General features: G+C 40.8%; 1 protein-coding gene across 4 annotated transcripts in view; it reads left to right on the top strand.

Moving 5' to 3' along the window:
- LOC133383276 (amine sulfotransferase-like) overlaps window positions 1-13047 on the top strand; it is a 37868-nt gene that overhangs the window by 15290 nt on the left and 9531 nt on the right. For 3 of the 4 annotated variants that reach the window (XM_061623676.1, XM_061623674.1, XM_061623675.1), the window contains exons 3-6: window positions 806-1014; window positions 4825-4951; window positions 7822-7916; window positions 11037-11217. In XM_061623676.1, coding sequence (XP_061479660.1) covers window positions 806-1014; window positions 4825-4951; window positions 7822-7916; window positions 11037-11217 — 612 coding nt within the window. Of the gene's footprint in view, window positions 1-237; window positions 325-805; window positions 1015-4824; window positions 4952-7821; window positions 7917-11036; window positions 11218-13047 lie in introns of all 4 variants that reach the window. The other variant, XM_061623677.1, reaches the window with a different exon arrangement.

The following is a 13047-nucleotide window of genomic DNA, read 5'->3' as shown; positions in this document are numbered from 1 at the left end:
GTTAGAAGAAAATTTTTGGCAGCATTATTTCAAAAATAAAGCAACTTCTTAAAATTTGAAATATATTTCTCTTCCAAATCCCTTCCCGAAATCCACAAATTCTGCAAAGCCTTTAGTCAAACTTCCTAGTCCTTGGCCACAACTGAAATGAAGCCTCAGGAAATATTAACTCCTCAATCAACCCTTCCTGAGCTTTCCTTGACTCCCTTCCTTGCCATCCTTGCTTGTCTCCAACAGTGTGACAATTTAGAGCAATCCAACTGCTGGGAAGCCGACAGAGGAGGAACCAGTGGAAAAGCTGAATGCTGGCTCCGGCAAACAGGAGTAAGTGCTTCCCGTAGCCACAATGGGGCATATTTAAAATTATTTTAGGTCACCAGCCTTTGGCCGGCGGAGTTTGTGGGGGGATCGGGATTCAGGGGAGGGGTCTGGATGTGATGAGTATCTCATGTAAATCCCCCCCATGGCTCCTTCCCTGCCACACCTCTGGAATGTTCAGGGCTTCCACTGGCTTCTGCTGGCCCTACGTCTACCATGCTGGCTGTCCCCAGTGGACTCCCGTGGCACAGGGCTGCTACTGGTGGAGCCCAGCAGAGCCCAGTGCAGCCAGGAGTCTCCCGGCACATCTGGTGCTCCGCAGCATCCAACTCACCCCAGCCTGGCGAAAAGGTGAGTTGGATTGCACCCTTGGATAGTAAGCTCCTCAAGCAAGAGAGAGAGATGCTGTTGTGGATTATTTTACTCTTTAAAGTGCGGCATAGATTTAGACAATGAATGAATTAAATGAGTTTCTTGTCCTTCACAGGTACTATATGGACTCAAAACATTTTGAGCTTGATTTGTCATGAAGGTCATCGGGATGGAACTGAAAACATAGACTTACTAGACAGAGTTCCATGGGTGGAGTACAATATCCGCAATATGGATTACATCAGTCGCGTATCACCTCGTCTCTTTGCAAGTCATTTGCCCTACTATTTAGTCCCGAAGGGATTAAGGAATGGAAGAACAAAAGTAGGTCTTGCTGCTTTTATAATTTTATCAAATTCAATATTTGTCTTGCCTTACTCTGAAATAGGAATTTCACAGAATCCTGTCAAAAACAGAAGCATGCCAATAATAAATAATAATAATAAATTTTATTTTTCATCTGCCTATCTGTCCGGGTTAGGGACACTCTAGGCGACGAACAACAAGAATAAAAACAATACATATACATCAACATAATCAAATTTTAAGCTAAAAAACCATTCATTAATTCAGTTGTAACATAGGTTAATCTGTCCCAATCTTGTAGGCCTGCCTGAACAGCCAGGTCTTCAAGGCTCGGCGATAGCTGGACAGGGAGGGAGCATGTCTGAGATCGAAAGGGAGAGAGTTCCAGAGGGTGGGGGCCACAACAGAGAATGCCCTCTCTCTGGTCCGTACCAGCCTGGCTGTTCTCACAGGTGGGACCGAGAGAAGGTCTTGCGAGGCTGATCTCGTCAGGCGGCACCATCGGTGATTCTGTAGGCGTTCCTTCAGATATACTGGGCCGAAACCGTATAGGGTTTTAAAGGTCAACACCAACACCTTGAATTGGGCCCGGTAGACAACTGGTAGCCAGTGAAGATCTAATAACACTGGGGTGATATGATCCCAGTGACGGCTATGCGTAATCAAGCATGCCGCCGCGTTCTGTACCAGCTGTAATTTCCAGACCGTTTTCAAGGGTAACCCCACGTAGAGCGCATTGCAGTAGTCTAAGCGAGAGGAGACCAGGGCATGTATCACCTGAGGGAGCAGGTGAACAGGAAGATAGGGATGCAGTTATTGATACCAAGCTGCCCGGCTCACTGCTGTAATCTGAGCCTCCATGGACAGCTGGGAGTCAAGTATGACCCCAAGACTGCGGACCTGGTCCTTCAGGGATAAACTTACCCCATCAAGCATCAGGTCAGTAATTCCTAACTTCCTTTTATCTCCCACAAGTAATACCTCAGTCTTGTCGGGGTTCAGCTTCAGCCTATTCTCTCCCATCCATCCACTTACGGATTCCAGGCACTTGGACATGGTATTCACTGCCAACTCCGGTGAGGACTTAAAGGAGAGATAGAGCTGAGTGTCATCTGCGTACTGATGGCACTGCAACCCAAAACTCCTGATGATTGCTCCCAGCGGTTTCACATAGATGTTGAATAGCATGGGAGAGAGGATAGAACCCTGTGGCACTCCACAATGAAGAGGCCAAGGGTCTGAAACCTCATCTCCCAATGCCACCTGTTGCTGCCTATCCGAGAGATAGGAACGGAACCACTGCAAAACAGTGCCTCCTATTCCTAATCCCTCTAGGCGGTTTAAAAGGATACTGTGGTCAACGGTATCGAAAGCCGCTGAGAGATCCAGGAGGACAAGGAAGGTGTATTCACCCCTATCCAATGCCCTCCGCATATCATCTACCAGCGCGACCAAGGCTGTTTCCGTACCATGACCAGTCCTAAAACCCGATTGGTATGGATCTAAATAATCCGTTTCCTCCAAGTGTGTCTGTAATGTTTGCTTATTGGTCCCATGTCTGGAACAGAAATCAATCCAGCAAATACAATCAATATTTGCTACTGTTGTTGCTTTTAGTCCAGTAACAATATGAAATTGATTACATTTTTTCTTCATTTGCATTGCATTATGTTTTATTTCAAATGAATGGGGTGGAATAATATAAAGACAATGTAACTTACATAATTTATGTAAACTCCATATGTTACATAATTTTGCTGATGCATACAGTGAAATTAATAACATTGGCGGAAGATGAATTGCTTTGGAATGGAAGCAGTGCTGGTCTCAAAGCACTCCGTTCTATCTTTTTTATAGTCAATGCTCAAGGCTGCACACATGGTGGGGGCTTCCCCAAGGCTTGACAAGGCTGGCTCCTGTGAACCCTTAGAGGCTCAACAAGGCTATGGGCTGTGCACTCTCAAAGACTCAACACTTTTGCATTCTGTCTCTCCTCTTGGCTGTTTGCCCAGACTCTGGCAGTTGTCCTTGACAGCTGTATAAACAAGACGGAGAGGTGGGAAAGAGGGGGAGAAGGAGAAAAAAATAGAAGGAAACTTAGCCTTCTCTTTCCTGTCAGCTGATTCGTTCAGCTATGACACACATATGCAGGGGAAATGATGCTGATTTTACAGGAAGAAAGAAGTTAAAAAGGGGCTAGCCCACAACATAATGATACAGTTTGGCCTGCATAAAATGGAGCTATGCCATTTGTCTAATCCACATCATTTCTAAATGCATATGACATTGGAGCAGAATTTATTTATTATTAAATTTATGTCCCACCCTCCTTCCTAGTAGGAGCCTAGGGCGGCAAGCAAAAACACTAAAAACATTCTTAAACATAATAAAAACAGACTAAAATATAAAAAAAATCTTTAAAAACATCTTAAAACATCTTTTTTAAAAAAGCTTTTAAAACATCTTAAAAAGCAATTCCAGTACAGATGCAGACTGGGATATCGTCTCTGCTTAAAAGGCTTGTTGAAAGAGGAAGGTCTTTAGTAGGTGCCAAAAAAATAACAGAGATAGCACCTGTCTAATATTTAAGGGGAGAGAATTCCAAAGGGTAGGTGCCACTACACTAAAGGTCCACTTCCTATGTTGTACAAAATAGACCTCCTGATAAGATGGTCAGGAAAGATCATAGCTGAATGACTCTTTTGCTGTTCTGTGAGTATATTAATTGGACCTGTCAATGGACATGAAGTGGGGAATGAAAATGATGCCTGTATTGGGGTGAGGGAATTGTCAGAGTTATGCATGAGCTGGCCTGCAAAGCGAGAACCAGCGTAGGATATATTGCTGGGATGAGATCTCTTGGATCTAACAAGCTTTGAAGGGATGCAGGTGATTCATAAAGGAGAGAAAAAGACAATGAAGACCAAAGTCAGGTAATGAACTGGGAGGGTCTGTCAAACATGGACCTCCAGAAAATGCAGATGTTTAAGAGGGAAGAATGGAAGAAAATGTACATATGAAGGTCATCTATAAAGGTTTCTGCAGCAAGGAAGGGTGATCGTAGTCAAGTGAAGAACAATGACAGGTGGTTTTACACAAGAGAAGACTTTTTTCCCATTGTAGGATCTGAAGTTGTCATCTTAAAATACACTTACTGGGGAGTAACCTAAGTAGACACAATAGAATTGCACTGTGACGTTTATGTTGTAAAAGCCTATAAGGACATCATGGCTATAAAGCAACTCAGAACGTCCAATCATCCACAAGAAAAGATACTTTACCCTTTTATTAATTTATTATTTTATGCATTTATACCTCCAACCAGTTGGTTCCTGGAGCATTTCACAACAGCTTAAATAACAATAGAAACACAAGAACAGAATATAACCAGACAATAAAGCCAGCAATTATAAGCAGCAGATTAAAATTAAACCATTTTAACTCCTGACAAAATAGCAAAGTAAGGACCATGCAAGCCTCTTGTAGGAAGCAGCATCACTGCAAAGGGCCTTCTCCTGGTTTAGCTCAGGGTTTGTGAACCTGTGGCCCTCCTGATACTGTTGCATTCCAACTCCCATCAGTGACAGCTAGCATGGCCAATATTCAAGGATCGTGGGAGTAGCAATCCAACTGTAATTCAGTTGTAATTCAGGTTTTTTCCCCATCCCTGGTTTACCAAATCCGAAAGGATAGTGAACATAAAATCAAAATAAACTAGAGAATATTATGAAAATAATGAGGTTTGAGAGAACCTATTGCTAGCCATACGTATCTCATCATTAAAAGAGTTTAGCTCTCTAGATTGTATTGATATTACTGTTCCTGCAGGTTATTTACGTGTCCAGAAACCCAAAGGATGTTTTGGTCTCCTATTACCATTTTGCCAAATTTTCAACTAAAGTAGAAGAAGTAGAAGACTTTGGAATTTTCATGGAGAGGTTTATATCTGGAAATGGTAAGGGCTGTTTGCCACTCTAGAATAAATCACTTTTGTCCCTTCATCCCTTTCCTTCTTTGAAAACAAATTGAAATAAATTTTGTGTATGTGTATTTCCAGAATGCTGTTGGTTGCTATAAGAAAATTCTAACTGATTTTCAACCCGTATAAAATGGACTAGCCTCCACTGCTTTACCCTCATGTTTAGAACTCATTTCCCCACATCTAAGACATACAGTTCCAATTTAGCAATGAGCTCTAAGCATAAGGACGAAGCAGTGGAGGCTAGTCTGTTAAGGAATTGCCCCATCAACTCCAGTCTGCCCTCAGCCAGCCCCTGTCTGCCTGCCTTCTTACAGCTGGTCCAGGGAATAGCGCTGCATGTCAGCTGCCTCTTCCTTAGTCTCAACTAAACTAGAATTAGTTGGCTCTGACATTGGCTCTCTCTCCACCTACTGCTGGCTTCCCTGCTTTCTGCCTCACCACTCCCAATGGGCACCAACCACTAGTGGAGTAAACTTGTGTGCTGTAGTTTTAATTGTTTGGAGTATCTGTGTAATTTGATATGTGTTGAAAAAAGGTTAGGATGTCCTCATAGCAACCAACAGCATTCTGGAAATTTCAGTGGGTGCAGGCTTTTGAGCTTACCTTAGCAAGTCTGTAAATATTACATTCCCCAACTCTAAGTAGCACTAATTTTGGTGTTTTTACAATTATTTGCCCAGTTATGGTGTTGCTCTCCTTGAGCACCTAATCCCAAAATCTCACTACCTGAGGCACTCCTACTACAGCCAAATGACTGCATCCCCTCCAATAGTCTGGGGATATTGTACCCAGGATGTGGGTCAGTTTTGGTGGGGAGTAATATCCTGTGGATGGATTTCAATGTATTCTCGTTCCAGATGCTATACCCCATTCTGTTTAACATCTATGTGGATCAGGTTTTGAGTGTAACTCTGCTAAAAACTTCTTAATGTTGCAATTGTTTTATAATATTCTATATTAATATTGCATTTTTAATACTTTATGCTCGTGAGCTGAGCAGAGAGCAATGTGTGCACACTAGGGATGTGAAGGCCTAGAAAAAAACTGGGGAAAGTTGGAAAAAAACTTGAGGGAGGGGTTCAACTTTTTCAAAAAAAAATTGGAAAAAACAAGAAAATCGAGGGGGATTCCTTTTTTTTCTGGGCATTCTTTAGTACACATGTGTGGATATATATCAACTCATGTGCTACTAAGCCATTTAAGAACCATGTGTACATACCACTCTTGAGTGAGAAAACCTCCAGTTCAGTTCAGTGAAAGAGACAGCCCCATGTGCCTATCTCCTCACAAGCATTGAAAAAACTGGGTGGGGAAACTACATGTGAAGATTTGGACATCAGCACCTGCAAAGGGTCCCTGGGTTGTGGTGTGTATAAGCATGGCCAAATATGAATCTCTCACATTGCCTTTGAAACATGCTAAGGAAGGCTCAAAACCCTATACCCACTGAAATTCTAAATGAATTCTCACATGCCCTGAAGACAAGACAGAAATGTGGGAAGTCTCTTTCACAGTGGAAGAAACTTTTTGAGAAACCGGAGGATAGATTTTGGCATAGCTGGAGAAAAGTGAGAGGAGAGGAAAATGTGACAGAGCAGGCAGCACCAGAGAGGTGGAGAAAGAAAGAGGAATGAACAGAACGGCAGGCTTAGCAGTCAGTGAAGCACAGGAGGTACGGGGAGGAGGAGCCAGAACTTTCCAGGTAGGGGAAAGAAGCCAAGAAACCAAGACATGAGGAACTGGGCAGGATATCTAACAGACTGGCCTGCAGTCCTCCTGGCTGAAAGGAACTGCAGGGAAATCTCCATTGTTGGGTTCTTGGTGGGGACACAGTGCAACATTTTGTTTGTGGTCCCACTTGCCCTATCTAATGGGCACTTTGGGTGGATGTGTGCATATCAGTTTGGAAGCAGATCTGGGCTGCACCCAAAACAACAGAGTGGTATCAATACTCTTAGTACATAGTAACTTTGGAAATTAAAATAAAAAGTAAAGAGCTTGGAAAAGTTACTTTTTTGAACTACAACTCCCATCAGCCCCATCCAGTGGCCATCCAGACACACCCCTCTAATACACACACATAGCAGGTCAATGAAAACTGATCGTGTGCATTGCCCTCCAGGAACCATACCATGTTGAAACAACAAAAATCCTAAAGCACTTTAAGACCAACGAATATATTATGGCAAAAGGATTCAGGGACTAGTAAGTCCCATTTTGTGAAATCTCAGACAAGTGTATGTACACAAGACTGTAAAGGAGAAATGTAAAGTGGGAGCTGGGTGGCAGTGAGGTTCAAAAAGTACAACCAGTGATACTTCAGTGAGAGCTTAAATGCAGGTAAAATAGGTACAGTAACCTCTACAGCACTGTGTTAGTGATAATTGACTCAGCTTAGCAAAAATGATTGCATAGTGAGATATGAAACCATTTTCTTTATTTAGGCCCAAATGAATAGTGTTGAACCTCTTGATGAGTTGTAATTCAACAGTTTCATGGTGGAGTCTTCCTTTGAACTTCATTTGTTTGAATGTAGCCACCAGCAACTGACAGGGCTTTCTTGGTGGTGGCCCCACTTTTATGAAACTAGTCCCAACAGATATATAGTTGTCCCTGTCAGATTTGGCTTTTAAGCAGGCCTTGAAACCCCTTTTGTTTTAAGCTGCTTTTATTAGTAGGCTGGGCTGAATTATTATTATTTATTTGTTTACATCACTGCTGGTTCTTAAGTTGGTTCTTTTAAATTATTTAAATTAGTTTTATATGAGTGTCATGCTGTCCTGTGAATTTTCAGAAAAGATATCTGTTCTGTGTTTATGCCAAATTAACTTCTCTCCTGTCAGTACTTGCTAGTTTATGGCTAGACCACATAGAAGGCTGGTACGCTCACAGGGATGACTTCAATATTCTGTTCCTTACCTATGAGGAAATGAAGAAGGTAAGATATAAAAATGCTATTCCATCTGATATTAAACAGCTATCAAAACTCACCTTTACAAAAAAGGAGGAAGGAAGCAATTTGAGAGCCACTGGTGGTCAGTGTAGAAAATACTGAGCTAGATGGACCAATGGTCTGACTTGGTATAAGGCAGCTTCCTATGTTCCTATGTATCATACTTTTAACCCCACTCCCAACATTGCATCTCCTTTTTTCCACCACCTTGTTTTGTGCATGCTTAGTGGTGGTGGGGAAACCAACACATGAGCTCCCACTTGCACACAGGAACTCGATGCAGTCAGGATACCTGATACCCACACATGATCGATCATATGTCCCATTTGTGTGAAAGCACTATTCATGAGCAGGACCTCACACACTGAGTTTTCTTTTTCTTTTCTTTTAAATTTTGTTTGCAAATGTATTTTACATTATATATATCAGGGTTTTTTTTAAAAAGGAGAAATATACATGAGATACAAATTGCATAGTGGAAAAAACAACAGAATTTGCTAATATTCAATTACATACAAACATGAAAAACACCTTTGTAATAAGTTATTAATACTTTAAATAAGCAACTTTAATTATTGTTACAAATATGAATAGAAGTATGAATATATGACCTACTCATACCAGAGCTGGGAGGTTAGCTTTTCTGTTCCTATCTTTTTAAAAGACAAATACATTTACTTCTTTTGGCTCCTTTGGGAAGAAGGATGAGATATAAATTTAACAAAATAAAAATAAACTATTTTTTCCTGGAATATCTAATTCTTGTTTTCATGTACTGAGTTCCTAAATTCCAACTTCTTATAACCTCCTAATATTTTTCTCTCTGTTTAATCTTTGCCATTAGTTTTACTGTATGTAATTGTTCCCAGAGTTTCCTTCTTATATCAATACATCTTTCCAAGATTAGGTATATAAGATCCTAGCTATTGTTATAATATATAGCATGAGTCTCAAGAATTGGTTGTATGTATTCCTTCATATAATTTAACAGAATTAATGATACTTCATATCACTGAAGTTTTCTATGACCACAGACCAAAAAATTCTCACTTTATGACATGTCCATCATAGGTGGATAAAATCTCATTTCTCTCTATCACAGTACCATCTCCTCTTTCCAATTTCATGGGATTTCCAAAATGTCTGATGCCACACAAAAAACCATTTTAATATAGTTTTCATGATAACTGAGCTTTTTCCTCACACAGCCAAGACTAACACATATTTCTGAGAGGGAAAGAAGCAACAACAGGAGGAGAGCTTAAACCATGGTCCCTCTTCTCTCTCTCGACACATGCATGACTAGGGCTTTTGTCTTCAGTTTAGAAAAGCTCACACTCACTTGCAACAGCATGGGGCTCTTTGCACCCAGCTTCCAGCTGGGCAGCGCTTCCTGGAATGATAATCTAAACATGGGAAGTTACATGCAAAGAGCTCCTTTCCTGTACAAAGACAAACAGCATTTAGCTTTTCTAAACTTTTAAGAGCCTCAAAAGAGAGAAGGTGGAGGAGTGTTTAAAAAGGCTTACTATAGATCAGAGCTTGGAAAAGTTACTTTTTTGAACTACAGCTCCCATCAGCCCAATCCAATGGCCATGCTGGCTGGGGCTGATGGGAGTTGTAGTTCAAAAAAGTAACTTTTCCAAGCTCTGCTATAGATGTCTATGAAGCACACACACTCTTTTTTCTTTGCAAATATAACAGAAAAAAGGAAACTTCATCCTCTGACATTAACAATAAAAATATCCCTTCGATCCTGACTTAACCATATAAATTAACATAGGCAGTCCAGGGGTGTTATCCAAATAACTTTCTCCCCCAATCCTCCCCACACACACCTCCTAATTCTATTCTAGGGGTTCCCCTAACCCTCTGGAGCAGACATGGGGAGGGTGTGGGGTGCATGCGGGAAGACAAGAGGTGGAAAATGCTATTGTGGAAGTGTAAATCCTTGCACTGATGGATCCTGACATATATGTCCAAATGAGATTAACAGTAATAAACTATGTGTTCAAACATAGAACTGGCAGTGAAATTTTCAGACCACTGACTAGTGGATTGTGGGTGTTTATCCTTGCAGCCTTACAGTGGCAGTCTCTTTACAACCACAAGAGATCACAGGGTCCTCTTTCATAGTCCTCGGTTGATGCTTTCCATGTCTATAATCAAACAGTGTGTGAACATCTGCAAATATCAAGACCCCCCCCCAATTTAATAAAACAATAATTTCTGACATAATTTTTCTTCTAGCAAAGGCAGTGGCTTCTGACTTCAGTAGTGATACAAGTTCCAAATGATTGCATATGGATTTTTTGAGTGTTCAATCCAAGCACTTTAAAAACCCAGTTCAGCTGCTGATCCCCTCCTGCCCCCCTCTTCTCAGCAGCAACAAAAATGATTAACAGGCAATGGACCCATAGATTCAGGAGCAGCTTTGCGGGCCCTAGCAAATAGGGCACTGAGCATCATTTTCTCTTAGAGTTTATGGGGCTTATCATAAAGCTTCATGATCCCAAGCAGGAAATGTTTTACATGTCCTCTGATGCTGAGGACAAATGTCATGGAATCTCCTCTGTGTCAGTGGTGGCATTTGTTTATTTACTTTTGGTGGACTCAATTGAAATAGGTGCCTCATAATATCGGTTTTCTAGGCGGCTCACAAAACAAATGCAACAATTAAAATACACAAAACAATAAAAATAAAAACAAAACCCCTACATATTTAAATCACAGGCTGCTTGTTCCCCCTTTCCCAATCTTAGGTTTTATCTCTTCTGGAGAGATGCTTCATAGCAGTGTAGGCAAAGCTACAATGTAACTTGATCTATAAATGCTTCCAACAGATGATTCAATGTATGGCTTGTGTCTTGTAAATACTTAGCAGAGGTCTCATGTATCAGACCTATTAAAAGAATGTGGCTTCACCTTAAAAAAATAAAATAAAAATACAGATATATTAAATTAGAAATGCCCCAGAAGCTCATTCTGCTGATATTCTTCCTTTAGAATATTTGTTTATTATCCTTTCTGTTCCAAATCAAGTTACTGGGCTCTTGTAATTCTTAATTCTAAATGGCCTGACATGAAAACCATGTGCACTTTCAGGATCTGAGAAGCACTGTACTGAAAATATGCAACTTCCTAGGAAAGAGGCTGACTGAAAAGGAGGTGGATACTGTTGTGAATAAGGCTACTTTTGATAAAATGAAACTGGATCAGAGAGCAAACTATGAGTTCATGCCTTCTGATATCTTAGATCACTCTAAAGGAACTTTTCTTCGGAAAGGTAAGTCAGTGGCAAATTGAAATGAGTGAACTGAATACCCGATAGCTTCACCTGGCTCCCAGTCTGATATCGTATAGGCACCAAATGAAGATGGTTTTATTTTCTCATTCTTTTATTAAACTCTCAGATTTATTCTGCAGATTAATCCTATATAAATACCTTAAATAAGTAAAAACAACAGTTTGTTAGAGAAGGGGGGGGAAGTAACTGTTTTAGCTGCTTCTCACAAAAAGTTGCCTCTGTCACCTTTTACATTCTACAGCTTTTAGATTTACCTTTTGTTTAACTCAGGCTAGAGATGCATGCTTGTTTACTTAAGAACAGGTTGTAATTGCCAACAATACTAAGTTAAACCAGCAAAATATCTGTTTGAGAGTCAGAGAGGTTTAAGCTACAACTCACTTAAATTGAAAAAAAAGAGCAGTTAATCCAGAGTCATCAGCCTTCTTGGCTAAAACAGGCAGTAGTAGTCTGTAAAGCAGCATCGGTTGTCTAGAACAAAAAGTATGATCTTGGAACCCCCGCCCCCAAGGGGACTGGATGCTGCTGCAGCAACTAGGGATGGAATTTTCTGAAAATCTGGGTGTCAAGCTTATTCACACTGATTTTTCTTAATTCCCATTTCACTCCATAGTATTAATAAGAAGCAAATTAATTTTTTACTGGTTCCACTAAAAATAAGAACAATTCTAGCAAATATGTATTCTTACATGCATAATGAGAGCCAGTGTGGTGTAGTGGTTAAGGTGTTGGACTATGACCTGGGAGACCATGGTTTGAATCCCCACACAGCCATGAAGCTCACTGAGCAACCTTGGGTCAGTCACTGCCTCTCAGCCTCAGAGGAAGGCAATTATAAACCCCCTCTGAATACCGCTTACCATGAAAACCCTATTCATATGGTCATCATAAGTTGGAATCGACTTGAAGGCAGTCCATTTCCAATTTTTTTACATGCATAATATTATAGGCATATTATACAGCCACAGGAATGACTGTATACTATACCCAGCATGGATTTTTCGCATTCTGCAATGTTTAATTGAAAATACTCCCCCATGCCATTCTGATGCTTCCCATAAACTCATTTCAAAACAAAACCTTACAAAACCTATAGTCTTGAACTCAGAAATGCTTGCTTAACAAGCCCCTAAATTTTCATGGCAAAATACAAAACAATCAGAGAGAACCGAGAGTTCAAAGTGTAAAAAGAGAGAGAGAGAAAGACCCTTTTGGCATTTTTTCTGCCAGAGTTCTCATAATTTGTTGAGATTCATTAAAAATCAGCCATGTTCACAGAGTACATGTAATCCTATTTCTGACCTTGCCCCAAACTCTGACCTTCATCTGCTGCAGTTAAAAAAAAATGCCTAGCTGATTTTTAATTAATTTTAGAAATGTAGCATTACAGTCAATGATAAGCTCGGGCATGCTCAGTAAGAACCAAGTGTCCAGTGTTCTAAAAGCCAGACTCAAAGCTGCTGGGCTTGCCTAATCAGGGGGCCACACCCACGCCAGACCTTTATTTTACTTTAGACCATCCTGGCTTCCTCCAAAGAATTCTGGGAAGTGTGCTGTGAAGGGTGCTGAGAGGAGGCTTCTATTCCCCTGACAGAGCTGCAGTGGCCAGAGTGGTTTAACAGTCAGCCACTCTGATTGAAGCTCTGTGAGGGGAACAGGGTGTCTGCTAGCAACTCTCAGCAGCCTACACTAACTACACTTCCCATGATTCTTTGGGAGGAATGACTGTCTAAAATGAAATAAAGGTCTTGTGTAGATAAGCCAGGGACAGCTTTGGTTTAAATTTAGGTTGGAGACTACATGTGCCTG

This window comes from Rhineura floridana, chromosome 4 (genome assembly GCF_030035675.1).
Source record: "Rhineura floridana isolate rRhiFlo1 chromosome 4, rRhiFlo1.hap2, whole genome shotgun sequence".
Lineage (NCBI taxonomy): Eukaryota > Metazoa > Chordata > Lepidosauria > Squamata > Rhineuridae > Rhineura > Rhineura floridana.
Note: the sequence above shows the minus strand (reverse complement) of the source record. Positions and strands in the feature narration are given on the sequence as shown.